Source organism: Macaca mulatta, chromosome 20 (assembly GCF_049350105.2).
Source record: "Macaca mulatta isolate MMU2019108-1 chromosome 20, T2T-MMU8v2.0, whole genome shotgun sequence".
Lineage (NCBI taxonomy): Eukaryota > Metazoa > Chordata > Mammalia > Primates > Cercopithecidae > Macaca > Macaca mulatta.
Window position 1 is genome coordinate 78,382,355 of NC_133425.1, and position 17,560 is coordinate 78,399,914.

The 17,560-nt window shown below is 40.5% G+C and overlaps 1 protein-coding gene across 12 annotated transcripts in view; it reads left to right on the forward strand.

Annotated features, from left to right (window-relative positions):
• Positions 1-17,560, forward strand: part of CDH13 (cadherin 13) — a 1,167,676-nt gene that overhangs the window by 385,342 nt on the left and 764,774 nt on the right. For all 12 annotated transcript variants that reach the window (XM_077984054.1, XM_077984047.1, XM_077984053.1 and 9 more), the window contains 1 exon segment: positions 17,262-17,470. In XM_077984054.1, coding sequence (XP_077840180.1) covers positions 17,420-17,470 — 51 coding nt within the window. In that variant the 5' untranslated portion in view covers positions 17,262-17,419.

Genomic DNA, 17,560 nt, shown 5'->3' on the forward strand with positions numbered 1-17,560 from the left:
AAAAAAAAAAACCTTGAATTAGTTAGCATCTAACTAAATTTTAACTGACGTTTCATTTGAATCAGCACTTTCAGAATGGCTCTGAACTACTTAAATGTATATACAAAAGGCAGGTATAAAGGTATTTATGGCCAGGCATGTTGGCTCATGCCTGTAATCTCAGCACTTTGGGAGGCCGAGACAGATGGATCACTTGTGATCAGGAGTTCAAGACCAGCCTGGCCAACATGGTGAAACCCTGTCTCTACTAAAAATAAAGTAGCCAAGTGGTGGCCCATTCCTGTAATTCCAGCTACTTGGGAGGCTGAGGAAGGAAAATCACTTGAACCCGGGAGGCAGAGGTTGCAGTGAGCCGAGATTGCACCACTGCACTCCAGCTTGGGCAACAGAGGGAGACTCCGTCTAAAAAAACATTTTTTAAAAAAGGTATTTACATTTACTACTACACAGCTGGTAATTAATGAAAGAGAGAAAACCTCAGCGTTCAGCAATAAGGAGCTGCTTTAATGAGAGCAGATCCATACTAAGAGATAATATGCAATCATAAAAAAGCAATCTATATAAACTGATGTAAAAGTATTTAATAGCTATTAAGAGAAAACCTACCTACCGAAGTGTTTAAGTATAAATATAGTTTGCAAATTTGGTAGAATAATTTAATAATCAAAATGTGTGGCTAATGGGGGAAGCTGGGGCTTGTTGAGATGGTAACAGGCTGCATCTCCCATTTCACTCCAGTTGATTCCATTTTTAGTTATTTTTGTATTTTAAAATGACTATTAAATAATATGAGTTAAAGGATGTGTACCTATTTAAAGACTATCTACTAAGAAATCTCATCCTTAATTCTAAAGGGCGCTGCATTTCACTGATCAACAGAATAACCAAATCTCTACTCTTGAAGTTCCTTGGTTATTTTGAAAACCGTATTGCTAAAAAGAGAAAAAAAAAAGTGTCATTCTTTTCTGCCTGATATCTTCCCAGCATATGTAAAGTAGTATTCCTAGTGATAGTATCTGAAAATCAGCATAATCCAAAGGTCCTCACTTTGTAATGTTTGCAGGAAGATTCCAGCATCTTAGCATTTAAGTGTTTTCAGATTACATCCATTTAAACATCTGTGATTCATTATCGTAAATATCACAGTTGTGGGGACCATATGCTTCAGCTTGCAGCATATATGTGTATTTATATATATATATATAAAGAAAAAGCACGAGCAATAAATCTCAGGAACCTTAGACTTGCCGTGGGTATGTGCAAAAAGAACATTTCCAAACACATGGGGCTGTCTATAATCACAGTAATGTACTTGAGATCCCATGTAAGAATTCTTCAATTGCAAAAGTTGCCACTTTTGATGGAAAGCTATGATTTACATTTGGCTTGTGCACTTCCCATGATAATTCAAGTAGGATGGAAAGCAGCACAAAAGCCTTCTGCTGCACTGGCTTTTACTTCTTAAGGAAATATGTGAGGGCTATTGTTGTCGAGTGGAGAAATCACAGAAAAATGAGATACCTTTAACAAGTGACAAGATACTCTTGGCAGGCATCCTCCTTCATTCCCGTGAGACTGGAGCTAGAGATGATGCCATATGGCATAAGGGATGTAATAAAAATCACTTGGCCACTGGAGGATGAATAGGCATGACCTACAGGGCTGATTATTTTCTTGCTTACACCAGAAAACCCACATATGCACACAAGAATTAATTGTGCTTCATGTATTGTAAGCCAAATCATTGTCTTTTAATTTCCTGATAAAGTCTTGTCAACTAGACAGAACCAATTTGTAATCACAGCTGATGAGTATCTCACACACTGTAATTAGGGAGGAGGTAAATGAATTAATTGGTTACAACCAAAAAGAGTCCGCTAACATTTTTTTATTGCCAACTCTGTTCTAGGGCTAGTCCAAGCCTAGCCAGAGATATGGAGATAAAGCTGTAGGAAGCTCTTGCCCTCAAGGATCTTCTAGATTGCCAAAGGGCAGATTAGGTTAGGAGAAAATATTCAAGGTGTAGAAGTTGGCCTTCTGCAGTCTGTTGCAGTTTGATTGGCATCCCTGCTGGTTATTATCAAGCCACCAACCTTGTCAAAGCCTTGTGCATTCCCTTTAGGAAGGAGACCCATTGTTGCCTTAGATGATGTTCTTGAGCCCCTAAACACTACCCTGCCATCTAGAAATATTTCTAGACCCTGTTCTGGAATCCAGGTAGCACAAGGCCATCTCTGCTTAGAAGCATTTTAGATATCCACAAGGAGTGAAGGATGGGGTGTTTAAAATGCTTCTGGATTTTTTTTGTACAAAAGATGCTCATCCACATACTAGCTACCCATCATTTATGACATTTATGAAAACCAAATTTGACATTCTGAAGTCCATGGATCAAACTTCTGTGCTGTTCTTTTCTCCTCCATGGTATTTTATTTGATGCGATCTAGGGGTGTGTGATGACTTCGTAGTGGAATAGCAGGTGTTGATCCACAGGAACTTCAAATCTCAAGAGTTCTTTGATAAAAGTTATGGACAGATCAATGATAGCAACTTTCAAATTTATGTTTCCCCAGCCATTAAAGAAAGTATACTAGTAACAGCTCTTGACTACATTTAGGTGTTCTCGACTATCTTTGGTGGGTGCATAAGGATTTGCCTGGGCCCCATTCATTCATTTTCCTTGACCCTCATCAGAGCTCCAGTGTTTCCTAAGCTTTGACCCACAGGGTCTTCTGGAATCTGCTCTCTGAATTTCTGCTGATGGATTTAATTACTGACTTCAAGTCAATTGAATTGAATCGACTTCAATTGAATACTGACTGATTCTACTCAATTCCATTTGACATCTTTTTAGCTCTAGACACAGACTGTTTGACTCCCCGTTAAGTCCTGTGCTGCTAGGCTGTAGAATAACTTCGAACATTTACTTTGGATCGCATCATTTGAAGGAATCTACTCCCTTTCCCAAGGACCTGGAACTGGATTCTAGATTAGTTGTAAAAAGCAATCCAGCTTTCCTACTTACAGATATGTGACCTTAAGAAATTTTCTTAATCTCTCTGAGCTTCAGATTTTCTTCCCTACCTTCATGATACTGTTGGATAATTGAAAGAAATAATGTTTATCAGGTATTTAGTCCACTGACTGACATATAGAAAATGCTTCATAAATGGTAGGTATTATATATGATAGATGTCAAACATGAAATGCTATTAGGGCTTTGTACTGTTAGCATTATTAGCATTTTGTAGAGTGACTTGAATATATAGGGAAACAATTCATGTAATCCCCAAGGCGTGTTCATATGAACCAACACGCTTTGATGTCACAGCCATTTATACCAGCTGGACGAGTGCAGAACTCGCATAAATGATGTCCTGCTAGCAACCTCAGCTGGGTCATAAACCAAAGCTTAATGTTTTGCAAAGTTTTGATATGCAGTGGTCAATTTATCCATTTTTGTGGATCAAGTAGGTTGGGAAACGAGCCCAGCAAAAAACAGTTTGGTAAAATTTATGTGAAAAAAATATCTTCTTTTTCACTCAGTAATTTTTGGATGTTTTAAAAACACAGTAATTAGAAGAAATAGGATGGGGCAGTGAAAAGCCTGGCCTTTGGAGTGTGGTGAACCTGAGCTCAAACCCCAGTTCTATGAGTAAACCTTTGCACTGTGGGTGACTCTGTGTCTCCCAGCTTATCTCATTTTGCCTTCTGTAAAATGCTTGAAATATCGGATTATGAGGATTGAAGTGAAATGGAACACTGACCCTTCAACGTGACAGCCCTGTCAATAATTATGGGGTCTAAGCTTCTAGACTCTAAGTCTCATGAAGATAGATGCTATGCCACATTCATCTTTAGTTGACGTTTATCCCTTACTGCCTACTGTCTTGTACAGTGTAAGTGAACAAATGATGTTTTTAATGGTTAATGGATGAATATATTGAGCTTTAGAATAACAGAATTTCCCAATTGTAAGAGACATCATTCAATGCTGGAACTGCTTCCACAATATTCCTGATGAAGTCATCTAGGTTCCACTTGAAAGTATCCAGTGACAAGCACATTATTTCATCCAGAAGTAACTAGACCTTCCAAATGGTAACCTGAATTGCTTTAGGCCCCTCCAGCACGGTCATGCATTGTTTAACCATAGTGATATGCTCTGAGAATGCACCATCGGGTAATTTAATCATTGTTTGAACATCACAGAGTAGACTTACACAAACCTAGAAGGTATAGCCTATTACACACCTAGGTGATGTGTTATAACCTGTGGCTCCTTGGCTACTAACCTGTATAGCATGGTGCTGTACTGAATGCTATAGGAAACTGTAACACAACGGCAAGTGTTTGTGTATCTAAACATATCTAAACACAGAAAAGGTACAATAAAAGTATAGTATAAAAGATAAAATTGGCACACCTGTATAGGGCACTTACTACGAATGGAGATGGCAGGATTGGAAGATGCTCTGAGTGGGTCAGTGAGAGAGTGGTGAGTACGAAGGCCTAGGACATTACTGTACACTACTATAGACTTCATAAACACTGTACACTTAGGCTATACTAAGTTTATAAAAAAGGTTTCTTTCTTCAATCATATATTAACTTTAGCTTACTGTAACTTTTTTACTTTATAAACTTTTAATTTTTTATCATTTTGACTATTGTGTTAATGCTTAGCTTATAACACAAACATTGTACAGCTATAGAAAATATTTTCTTTATATCCTTATTTTATAAGCTTTTCTATTTTTAAATGTTTTCTCTTTTTCACTGGTTGAACTTCTTTGTTAAAAGCTAAGACACGAACACATACATTTGCCTAGGCCTACTCAGGATCAGGATGATGAATATCACTGTCTTCTACCTCCATATTTTGTCCCACTGAAAGATCTTTAGGGGTTATAACATGCATGAAGCTGTCATCTCCTGTGATATCAATGCCTTCTTCTGGATACCTCCTGAAGGACCTGCCTGAGGCTGTTTTACAGTTAACTTTTTTTTCTTTTTTTCCTTTTTTTTTTTTGAGAACGGGTCTCCCTCTGTCACCCAGGATAGAATGCAGTGGCACGATCTCAGCTCACTACAACCTCTGCCTCCTGGGCTCAAGTGATCCTCCTGCCCCAGCCTCCCAGTTAGCTGGGACCACAGGCACCAGCCACACCACCCAGCTAATTTTTGCGTGTTTTGTAGATATGGGGTCTTGCCGTGTTGCCCAGTATGGTCTCAAACTCCTGGGCTCAAGTGATCTGCCTACCTGGGCCTCCCAAAGTGCTGGGATTACAGGCATGAGCCACATGCCTGGCCAGTAAACGTTTTCTTAATGGGTAGAAGGAGAAGTACACTCTAAAAAAACTTAAATAAATTTAAAAAATGAAATAATAAAAACAAAAGTACAAAATATATAAACCAGTAGCATAGTTGTTTATTATCATTATCAAATATTATGTATGGTACATAATTGTATGCGCTTAACTTTTATGACTGGAAGTGCAGTAGGTTTGTTTACACCAGCATCACTACAAACACATGAGTAATGCACTATACTCCAACATTATGACAGCCACGTCACTAGGCAATAGGACTTTTTCAGCTCTGTTATCATCTTACGGGGTTGCTATCATATATGTGTTCCTCTGTTGACCAAAACATCGCTATGTGGCATATGACCATATTTAGACAAATATGAGGTCATGTGGCATATGACCGTATTTGGACAAATATGAGGTCATGCAAATATGAATATTTGCAGTGTTCTGGCTTGTAGCCCCACACCTGCATAGCTGTAGGACCTCAGCGTACTCTCCTTCCTGGTCTTTTATTCTGGTTATTTCTGGAAGACCTCAGGGCATCTCTCACATGAATTCACAAATTCTTCTTCCATGTCCTCACCTTCTAGCCTCTTTAATGATTAACATTCCAGGGAAACTCTTGGAGGAAGGGCCTCCCCACTGCCTTCTGTGGGCAAAGTCCATCTCCAGCATCCCCGAAGCCATGCACCCCTTAAGGTGACAACAGACCCTATGACTGCTCTAGTCTTTTCTCTACCAGAACAAAGCCCAGCTGTACTCCACTCAAAAAGGGGGCACACTGCTGCTCAGCATAACAGTTTGCTCTTAGGAAACAAAATAACAGTGGTTGAAAATACCTAAGTTGTCTGTGGTTTGTGAATCTTTGCGTTGTGTGTGTAGCTTTCTTTTCTCTGAACTGTGGATCCATGGGGCTGGACTAGGAAACCAGTACTGTGTTCCTCTCTTTCTTCTGGTTCTGCCTCTCTCTCTAGGTGCTCATGCAGAAGTAGTCCTCTTCAGAGTCCCCCTTCCTCCCCAGGTGTACCTGCTCTTGCAATGGAGAGGTAACTGGGACATCACAAGACTCTCAAGGCATCAGAACACAATCAGGCTCTGAATCCCAATTTAGGCTTAGCCAGGACATTTTGCCACATGTCCCTAGACAACTCCAACTGCAAAGCCAAACACCCTTAAAGTTAGAGTGGAGTAAATCTCTCTTCACATTAATTTACCCTAGAGATGCACATTAAGAGAGAGACGTATACACATAATTTCTATAAGCATTAAAAACTAAGGGCCTTGTCAGAGACATGTGACAGTCATGAAAATAAAATACCAAGAAGGGATCTCTGTAAATCCGAGACTTGGTGATTCTCAAAGTTGCTGAATCCATGATTTTTGTTTCGCTGAATGGGTGATTTTCAAATCAACTTACCCAAATCTTCACTTGAGTTTGTGCCATCATTCTTAGTTTTGTTTGGGGAGTTTCAAATCTGCTTAGCTGCCAAGTTGCAGTTCTGCTATTTATTCATTCAACAAACAGGGTTGAGTATGTACTGTGTCAGGCACTATGCTATATTTAAAGTAATTCCAATTGGAAATACAAATTCGTAGTGATTACAACCACCATGGGATAGATTATGCATAGCATTCTATCAGGAAACAACCTGCCACGTTTTAAGGAATCCATGGCAAGAGGAAAACGTAAGACTGACAAAAAAAAAAAGAAACTAGATTCAAAGCTAACAGCTCAGTTTTTAATGGTAGGTGGAGAAAAATCCCCTGAAAGCAGATGTGGCCTCTGTCTTTTTCGAAGAGGAAGCCCTTAAGGGTTACATGCCAAAAATAGGTTTCTACTGAAGATCGTTTGACTGTATCATTCATTATGATATCTTCTGCTGACATGATAGAATTGAAACTCCATTTTATCAAAGTTGGAACTGATGCATGGAATGGAATTAAGACTGTTTTTTGTTTGTTCTGCACTTATCAAATTCTATAAAGCCTTTGGAGGCGAAATTCACTCCTGGGTTAATCAGTCGTGGTTAGAACACTCCCAGAACCTTATAGAAGCTCTGCAATGTCAGTGCTGACTCTAGGCCAAACATGGAACACAGAAGCCCAATACGCATGTTCAGGAACCAGAAGAGTAAAAAGAATCAAGGCTGTAGGGTGTGCTTACTGATTCACTCATGAATCTGACCCTGGGCGGAATTGAATGTATGTTAATGAAGGCTTGAGTGACTAGAATGCTGGCGAAATGAGAGTGTTCAGGAAAATCAAAGGAAATGCTTCCTGTTTCTTTCATTTGGGCCAGTCCAAAGAGTCTCTGGACTTAAACCCTGTGAGTACTTTAAAAGGAATCTGGTGCCTCTGGATGCCAGTGGCATACTGAGGGATATGAAAAATATTTAAGTGATGGTCTGTATCCTGGAAAGAGTCTGTCTCATGTTTCTGAATTAAATGATACTTTAGTTGTCAGAAAGACGTTGTTTGCCATGCCCCAGCAAAGACTTTGCAGATTAACCAATATGCAGGCCCTTCATGCTGAGGAAGAATTGAATTCTGTTTTTCTAAGTAGGCAAGGAATACCAGGATAGCTGGGACTCTCCATCGCAGGCAGAACAGACAATCTACATTCTGCTGCACTGCAGCAGTGCCTAGTCTCTGTCATATGCTGGAGACAGCTAGTATAGGTACTTCTGAGAGCTGGTAAAAATTTTAGAAAAGTTGCAAGCCAATTGAAGGTACATTGGTGCCTTGAAATAAACAATGTGTAGAGCATTTAAACCACAGAAATCAGCAAATGCTACAACTCGAGACTTTTTCTATGACTAGCATATCACTGAAAGTCCTTCTCTTCTGTGTGTGCATATAAAGATCCTGGAAGTGGATCTGTGCATATCTGTCTGTGGGAGGGCTACAACTTCCAGGATGACTGATTCAGAGCTTGTAATTCTGATTCATATGCATCCTTGCACACATGTACAAGTGAAATCTGACCATCAACTCTGAAAGGGCCCCACAACTTCTGTGCAGACCAATTTGCAAAGCCTCTACAAATGCATGTAAACTGTAGGACAATTTACCCGTATAAGATGTGAGTGTATAAATCATAGATTGGCCCAAGCACACTTACAAGAATAGCATAAAATTCATAGATTAGTTCATACCTAGCTCTACGAGCAGGACTGTTCTATATTTGGCAGATAAGTTTAAATCCATCTGCATTTCATTTTTTCTGGGATCATAACACAGCTTAATTTTCTCCCTTATCCATTTTTAGATGGTAAGAAATCTATGCCTTTTGGGTTTTCATCCCCAAGAACCGCCTTCAAAAGAAAGAAATGGAAAAGCATAAAATCAAGGTTGGGAAGATTAAGCCCCTTAATTCACATGTCAAACTTCCCGTTTCAATTGTGGTTTTGTCTCCCAGCTGAAGTTTGTCTTTTTGTGACATTTGCATTAAGCCCAGGGGACATTTTGAGTGGAAAAGCGCTGAAAGCATAATTGAAACTCCGAGTGGTGCCTTTTGTCTAATTTACAGTTTTCCCCAGGTGGGGCATTTTTACTTCCCCCTCTCCTCTCCCAGGGTGTTCAAAGATTATCTCAAAGAATGATGTCATTATTCCAATAAATCCCCATGTACGGTATCTTATATGTGTATATTTTTTGCTTTCCAGAAGTTATTTCAAATCCATGATAAACTATGTAGGGAAGTCATTCATAGGTTCAGAAGTGTACAGATAGTTCATTTCCCCCTTCAGATAGAGATTTTGAGTATTTGTTCACAAGTTTAATTGTTTAGTCACATCTTTCAGTTATCCACATGGTGACGTTCTGAGCCACCTAGGAAGTTGTCTCTATGGAAACAAGCATTTTTTAAATGGGCATAAACTATTCAGTTTTATCCTTAAATATGTCTTTGAACTCTGTGCTCAAGACACATATGGTCTTGATATCTACTTAAAAGTTTGAGAATCACTGACACTTCGGTGGCATCAACAAAGTCAATAACATCAAACAATGATGCAGGGCTGACATCATCAGATGCACCCTTTAATAGTAAATTTAGGGTAAGATTATAATTGGTGAGAATGTAGAGTCTGTTTTCTCCAGGAGAAAGAAGAAAACATAAAAGAAAATGCTGTGGCTTGTTTCTCTTTTGAGTCAATGTTTTCCTATTTATCAGAGCTGTCCTTTAGATATTGCCAAAGCCATGGCAACAGGAGCAATTTAGATTTTGCCCTTTCTAGGATTTCTGTTTTTGTCAAGACTTCATTATTTATATTAAATATATTACTTCTTATCAGATACTTGGATATCAGAGCCCTGCTGGATTATAAAGCTAAGTAGGGTGGATCCAAGCATGAATTTGTTTAACTGAGGTTGGGTGGAGAGGAATGCAGTACCGGGGTCAGCCTTTCTAGAGGGTGCAACAAACGTCACTGTGGAGGTTTTAGTAGATACAAGGACAAACTTACTTCTTTTGAATTTGGCTCTTTAGATTTAATATTTATTTGAAAAAATACCTGGCATACTCAACATGTATTATAAAGATTACCTTCAAATAATTTTATAATTTCAAGTGTCAGTCAGTTAAAAAATATTAAGTACATAATTGATGTGGTATGAGAGGTGGCAGTGAAATTGTGAGTCTGGAAGCTGAATGGCTAAAGGAAAGAACACATTCATCTAGAAGAACTGGCATAGCACTCAGGAGTGTGGGCTCTAGAACCAGAAACCACACTCCTGAGTTTGGATTTGACCTCAGTTCACATAATTTCTTCATAACATCGGTTAAGTCATGCAACCTCACTAAGTCTCAGTTTCCACAGAGCAACAAAAGCTCCTACCTCAAATTGATGATGTGAAGAAGACAACATGAGGATTTATTGCAATCATGAGTGTAAAGCTCACAGCATAGTATCATTACTTTAGGAAAACTCATCCCTTACATTTGTATGAAGTTGTCTTCACCAACAATCTGTTTGGAGAATATATAACACAACTTTGTTGATTCTGTTTTGAGCAGGACACCGTAATTTCACTCCTTTAATATCATTTTTCCTTCACAATTGTTCACATGAAGTATGTAGGACTTCACCAAAACAAGTGAAGGGATTCAACCATGGGTAAGCCTGAATCAGAACCATCAGCCCCACCCCTTTAACCCTAGCAGTGATGCCTGTAGTAACCATTTCCATGACAACAGCCTGAGACTGGCAAGGTACCTGGCTAGAAGGAATGACAGAGGAGGAGGTAGAAAACCAGCTGGAAGAGGGAAGCTGTGTAGGAAAAGGAAAAGGTAGCTTCCTTAGTGCCCAGAATTATGGTAATCAAGGTGATCATTCTCATTCATGGAGCACCAAGCTCTGTCCTAAGTGCTTCCTGCATGTAGGCATGCATTATCTTGTTTACACATGCCATAAGGATTATAGTACCTTTCAGGGGGATGCCCACTCTACAGATAAAGACATTGAGGAGTGAAGAATTTGGGTGGTGTATTAGGCCATTCTCATGCTGCTAATAAAGACATACTTGGGCCAGGGTAATTTATAAAGAAAAGAGGTATAATTGACTCACATTTCAGCATGGCTGGGGAGGCATCAGGAAACTTACAATCTTGGCAAAAGGGGAAGCAAACACATCCTTCTTCATATGGCAGCAGCAAGGAGAAGTGCAGAATGAAGTGGGAAAATGCCCTTTATAAAACCATCAGATCTCGTGAGAATTCACTATCACAAGAATAGCATGGAGGTAACCACCCCGTGATTAAATTACCTCCCATTGGCTTTCTCCCATGATGCATGGGGATTACAGGAACTACAATTCAAGATGAGATTTGGGTGAGGACACAGCCAAACAGTATCAGGTGGTTTGCCCAAAGTCACAGGGCTCCTACACATAAGTCAGGATTAGAAAAGGGCTTAAAAACCTACCCTTAAAACTTACCTTTCTTGGAGCACAGAAATAACAATTGCTGGCATGCCATGTCCCCAGCTTCTACTCTTTTCCAGGAATGACTGGGAAATGTGGAGACCTGGCACCTTGACAAACAATTTATTATGTTAGGTCCTGGTTCCTGGCTCTGTCTGCATTAGATTCATCAGGGGAGCTTTTAAGAGACACTAATGCACACAGACCCCAACTCAGCACAATTGTATCATAATCTTGGGAGAAAGCGGGGGCAGGTATTGCTATTCTTTTTAATGTTCCTTCAGCATTTCATAGATGGCCATCTTGAGAAAGAACCATGGCCTAAAGCACCAGCTCCTGAGTTGGTAAGTGGTATCAAAAATGTACAAAGACCCAATTATGCAACCGTTAGCTATTTCATTTAGAAAGTCGGGAAGGGTACTAGAAAGTATGGAGTGCCTATGATGTGCCAGGTCATGAAACTGCATTTGTTCTCTCAGTGTGACCTCACTTGGTACCTCTGATGACCCCAAAGGGGTTTGTGAGATGCCCAAGGGGACCATGTTGGGGCAACTGTCCTTTCTCCTCTTGCCCATCTATTCCTAGCAAGCAGATGTGCCCAGAGCTTGGGCTATAGAGGCAGACTGAACAGATCAGGGAAGGTTCTTGCTCTAGACCTTTCTGGATATGGAACGAAAACCACAAGTGAGTCAATCTCTCTGAGACTCAGCCTCTTCTCTTGTAAAATTTAATATGATGCCTATAGATTATAGACTGTACATTCTCAGTGGGGCTATATTTTCCCCAAGGGGGTGAAATAGGTTCGAGGGTGGGGGTACAAAAATTGTACTTACAAATGTAAAGTACAGATATACTTGTAGTACCTAAACAGATGTAAGTATATCTGTGATATTAAAATTTAGCAGGAATAGTGGCAATTAGAAAAAAATTCTTAGAAGAGTCCTAAGAGGAGTAGATAATGAAAAAAACAAAAGTTGAGCAACCCTGCTGTAGAACTGCTATGAGGCTAAAAGGAAGTATAGCTTGTACAGTCCTTTGTGTAGAGCCTAGCTCTCAGGGACCTCTCAATAAATAGTAGATGCCATGACTGTTGTCTGTCCAAGCATCACTTCATTCAAAATGCACACACTGATTGCAACCATTCTCTGGGGCTATGCAAGTTTTACTGGCATTATGGGGACAGATAAGGCACCATGTCTGACTTCACCAATGAGCTAGGTCAAAGCTAAGCACAACGGCTGAGGGCCATTCTAAATGGATGCCCGTGGGGTCTAGGGGCCAAGGGGAGAGCATGGCTGAGTTCTTCATTTCCTTCCACTCCCTATTGCTGGGTTCAATGAAGTCAAGAGGTCACTAGGGGCCTCTTATCCCAATTCACAGGCTTGCCAGAAGCCTCTTGCTCACAGCACAGAAGGGAGACCCCCCCGCCAATCCTCTACCATTACTAAAGCATCATTTTGCTCTGGAGAGTAACTGAGCAAAGTGGAATTATTACTGATGGCCTCCCATATGGAAAAACATTCTGTTCATTGTCAGAGATGTAAAGATGAATGAAAGAACAAGACTCAATTTCTGCTCATGGTTCTGGTGCAAAAAACAAATACATAATATGGACACATTGATATAACATGATATAAAAGGTTCTATGTGCAGGAAATTCTGAGAACATAAAGAGAATGTTTGAAGAAGTTGCTTGAGTTGAATTTTGAAGAATACGCACGAGTTAACAGGGTGCAGAAGGTGAGAAATGCCTTCTGCAGAGAGGGAGCACTATACACAAAGGGTGGGATGGTAGAGGAGTGAGACACAAGAGTGGGTGAAGTGTGAGGTACGCAGTGAAGACAAAGGCAGAGGGGAGGCTGATGGACAGCCTAGTCATGGAGGACCTTGAGTGCTAAGTATTGTTTTGCAATGAAGATCCATAATTATATGAGACTCAGTTGGAGAAAAGCTAGTGTTATAGTTGCAACAGGAGAATCCAAGGCTTCCTCCAAGGAACAGGGCTGTGTGGCCCCTAGAACCCCACGTTGCCTGGACTCAGCTTCCTTGCATTCTCACTTGCTGTCTGTGCCAATCGTACCAGCTTACTTCCAGTTCTGTAGAAGCCACAGGACCTTTGCATATGTTGTGGTTTTCTCTGCCTAAGTAATAGGTCCCCAATTACTTATAAGATTATTAAATTAATGTCTGTCTTCCACATTAGACTTCAAACTAGGGACTGTGCCTGTCTTTGTTCAACATCATAACCTCAGCATCTAGCATTATGTAGGTTCTCAGTAAATATTTATGGAAGGAAGAAAGGGTAGGAAGAAGGAACTTAGCTGTGAATCTAGAACCCCTACAGACTTTTGTATGCCTTTTCCTCTACCCCGTTCACTCCCCAGCTGAGACTGTCTTCTTTGATTCTGTTCAAGGGTTAGGGCTAGAACCTCATGCTGGCAGTTGAAGCAGTAATTTCCCATCAGGCCTTGTCATTTGAGTAATTTTCCTCCAGTGGATGAGTACTAATTGATGACAACAATGAAAGCAGCCTTGGTGTCACTCCTTCATAGTTCACTTCCAAAAACTGAAACTAAGCATGTTCAATTAATCTTGGCTACCAACATGATTAGAGAAAGTGAGCAAGTGTCTGAGAACTGCAGGCTCCCCAGAGTCCACTTGTGTGTCTGTGCAAAGATGGCCCTAAAGCTGACTTAGCCACGGAAAGCCTTAGAACCTTTGCAGAGTGACCAAGAGGCACCGGACCATGCAATGCTCTTCCGAACCATGCAGGAACATGAAAACAGGACTGAGAAGGGCAATCACAGCTCTCTACAGTAGTCCCTGCTTGTCCTCAGAGAATGTGTTCCAAGACCCACAGTGGATACCTTCGTCCATGGATACTACCCAACCCTATATATGCTATTTGTCCTATACATACATAACTATATTAAAGTTTAATTTACAAATTAGGAACAGTAAAATATTAACAACAACAACTAATGATATAATAGAACAATTATAACAATAATCAAAATGGCACACAATTTGAAACTTATCAATTGTATATTTCTGGAATTTCCCATTTAATATTTTCAGACCTGGGTTGACCATGGTATCTGGAATTGCCGAAAGCAAAGCCCTGGAGGTGGGGGAACTACTGTAGTCAGGTTCTGATAGGATTTCAGAAGGATTGTATTCTCTATGGGGTATTGTCTTTATTGAAAACGTGCAGTGGTGAGAGACAAGTGGACCAGGGTTCAAATCCTGGCTGATCATTTACAACCTGTGTGTATTGGGCACCAACTTTGCCCTCTATGAGCCTCAGCTTCCTTATCTAGAAACTGTAGGAGAAGGGGATCAAAATAGTACTTCATTTGTTGTCCTTGTAAAGATTAACTAAGATGATGTGTGCAAAATGTGTAGCACCGATCCTTGAATGTGGAAAGTGCTCAGTCTGAATTATCCACTATTATTATCAGTTAGTATGATTATTATCACCCTAAGTATAATATTCCCAGAGTAGAAATACCAGTTTAGATTTTCAGATATTTATATGGCTTTCACAGTGTGCTAGGATCTATGCAGATAAGCTTAGATTTTCAGATATTTGACTTTAAGTGTGCTAGAACCTATCTAGCTGTTGTTACCAAAACATGTATACAAGAAAGTTGCTAGCGAGAATATTTGGAGCCCCAAACTGGAAATAGTCTCGATACCAATCGACAGTAGAATAGATAAATAGATTCAATACAGCCACATAATGGAATACTATATGATGATTAAGATAAATATGGTAACCTGGATACTATACAGTGATCAATGATTATTATCATAGTGATTAGAATAAACTAGCGTGACTCACAGTCACATGATGAATCTCATGGAATGTAATGTTGAATGAAGAAGCCAAACAGGAGAGAATGCATACTGTATGATCCCATTAGATGCCGTGCAAATGTAGGTAAAACAAATCTATGGTATTAGAAGCTAGAATAATGTAGCCTCTGGGGAAGAGGGTAGGAATTTTACTCAGAAAGGGAGGGGACTGGTAATGTGTCATGTTATGGTCTGGGTGCTGGGCAGTTGGGTGTGCTTACTTTGTAAAAATTCATTGGGTTGTATATTCTGATTTATGCACTTTTCTGTGTCTACATTATGCTTCGATTAAAGGTTTACTAAACAAATGAGCCTGTTCAGCAGAGAGCAAAAAGCACGTAGTACAATTCTCTGCTCACCCATAAGGGGCCTGAAAGTTTACAGCACAAGGCAGACAGGCAAATGCATGTACAGATAATGAGTTGTGATACCCATAATAATAGAATTGTGTACCACATGCAGAATCACCATTGAGGGGAGCACGATCAGCCATCACAGCCTCTGCTTGTGTCAATGCTCTGTGCTCCATGTGGTTCATGCAGGGGGCCCATCTTCCCCATTCCTTCCCACACATGACTAAGCCATTCCACGGCAGGAACTTTACTCACATCTGTCCACTCTCCATATCAGCACCACTGCCTTCATTTTGGACAGCCATCTTTGATACAACATTGAACTTGAAAGTGGTTCTCTTGGCCTCTCTTCCTGCCCTTCTTTAAATCATTTGGTATAACCCAGATCTGCCAAGTTATAATCTTTGTATTGAGTCCTCCGGATTCTTAAAAAGCATCCTGTGGGCCGGGCACAGGGGCTCATGCCTGTAATCTCAGTTCTTTGGAAGGCCTGAGGTCAGGAGTTCGAGACCAGCCTGGCCAACATGGTGAAACCCCCATCTCTACTAAAAATACAAAAATTAGCCAGGCATGGTGGCATGCACCTATAATCCCAGCTACCCAGGAGGCTGAGACAGGAGAATCGCTGGAACCTGGAGGCAGAGGCTGCAGTCAGCCAAGATCATGCCACTGCACTCCAGTCTGGATGACAGAGCAAGACTCTGTCCAAAAAAAAAAAAAAAAATAGCACCCTGTGTGATTCTGATGCACCCCAATCCTTGAGAAGCACTACTCTCCACTGGAAGCAGAGCACACACCTGATCTTGACCCTCTCCACACCACAAATCGTCCAGGGCTACCAGAAAGCACCCTAACTTACCGACTTTTCCCAACTTGTCTCCCAAAGATATTTTCAGCCTCATTTCCACCCTTCCCTTCTAGATCCCCACCATTCTAGATTCCCACCATCCCTGCCCCATTTTAAGTTTGCCTCTATTTGCCTAAAAACATATGGACTATTCCATATGGACTGAGCGTGAAAGAAATGTAGTTACTCAAAGTAAATTAAGGAGCTGTTTTCAGAAGAAAGGAAATGGATGATGGATAAACAAGAAAAGGTGGCCCATTAGAATTGTATATGGTGCTGCATATTGTGCTGTATACATATATGGTGTATGGGTATGTATACATGTATATATTACGTGCATATACCATATGTATGTATATGGTCCTGTATGTGTATATGGTGTATATGTATGTATATACCATATACATGTGTATTATATGTGTATACTGTATACATGTATATGCATATCGTTAATTCTCATTCCCTGAATCTGTTTTGCTATTTAGCCCTCATCCCTGTACCTTTGAATAGCCTATAATGTCTTCCACATTCTTAAGAGCCTTCTCATCTCCTGCTTATCTTCAATACCCAGCTCAAATATCGTCTCTGTCAGCTCTCTTCAATGCTCCTGAGCACCCTGTGGTTCTGCTCAGTCACCCACACATGCCAAGATTAGATCACTTCCCTCAAATGTCACTCTGCCAGATCTGACTCTTCACTCTACTGAGAACACACTCAAGTGTGCATTCTCAGAGCTTAGCACCTGCCTGGAACATGAGAGGTCGTCAAGGACATTTCTTGATTGAGTGAAGTCCATCAGCACAAAGTCACTTGGGTACAAGCGGCTTGCTGTGGGATAAAGGGTAGCGTTTGTGAGCTGTGGGGTGGAGAACTATGTGGCAATTCACACTTAACAGGTCAGAAATATCTCAGAGCTAAGCTGCCCAACCTACTCATGATCCTTCTGTTGTTTTCTTTGTTTCCCAGTGACCTTCAGTGACTGTAAGGGAAATGACAAGCCACGCTATGAGGTCTCAAGCCCATACTTCAAGGTGAACAGCGATGGCGGCTTAGTTGCCCTGAGAAACATAACTGCAGTGGGCAAGACTCTGTTCGTCCATGCACGGACTCCCCATGCAGAAGATATGGCAGAACTCGTGATTGTCGGGGGGAGAGACATCCAGGGCTCCTCGCAGGTAACACATCTGTTTGAGATAACTTGGGTTCAAGGAGGACATTAGGTTCTGTCTGTCTTATGTGGAAAGTGAATCTTTATTTTATTATGT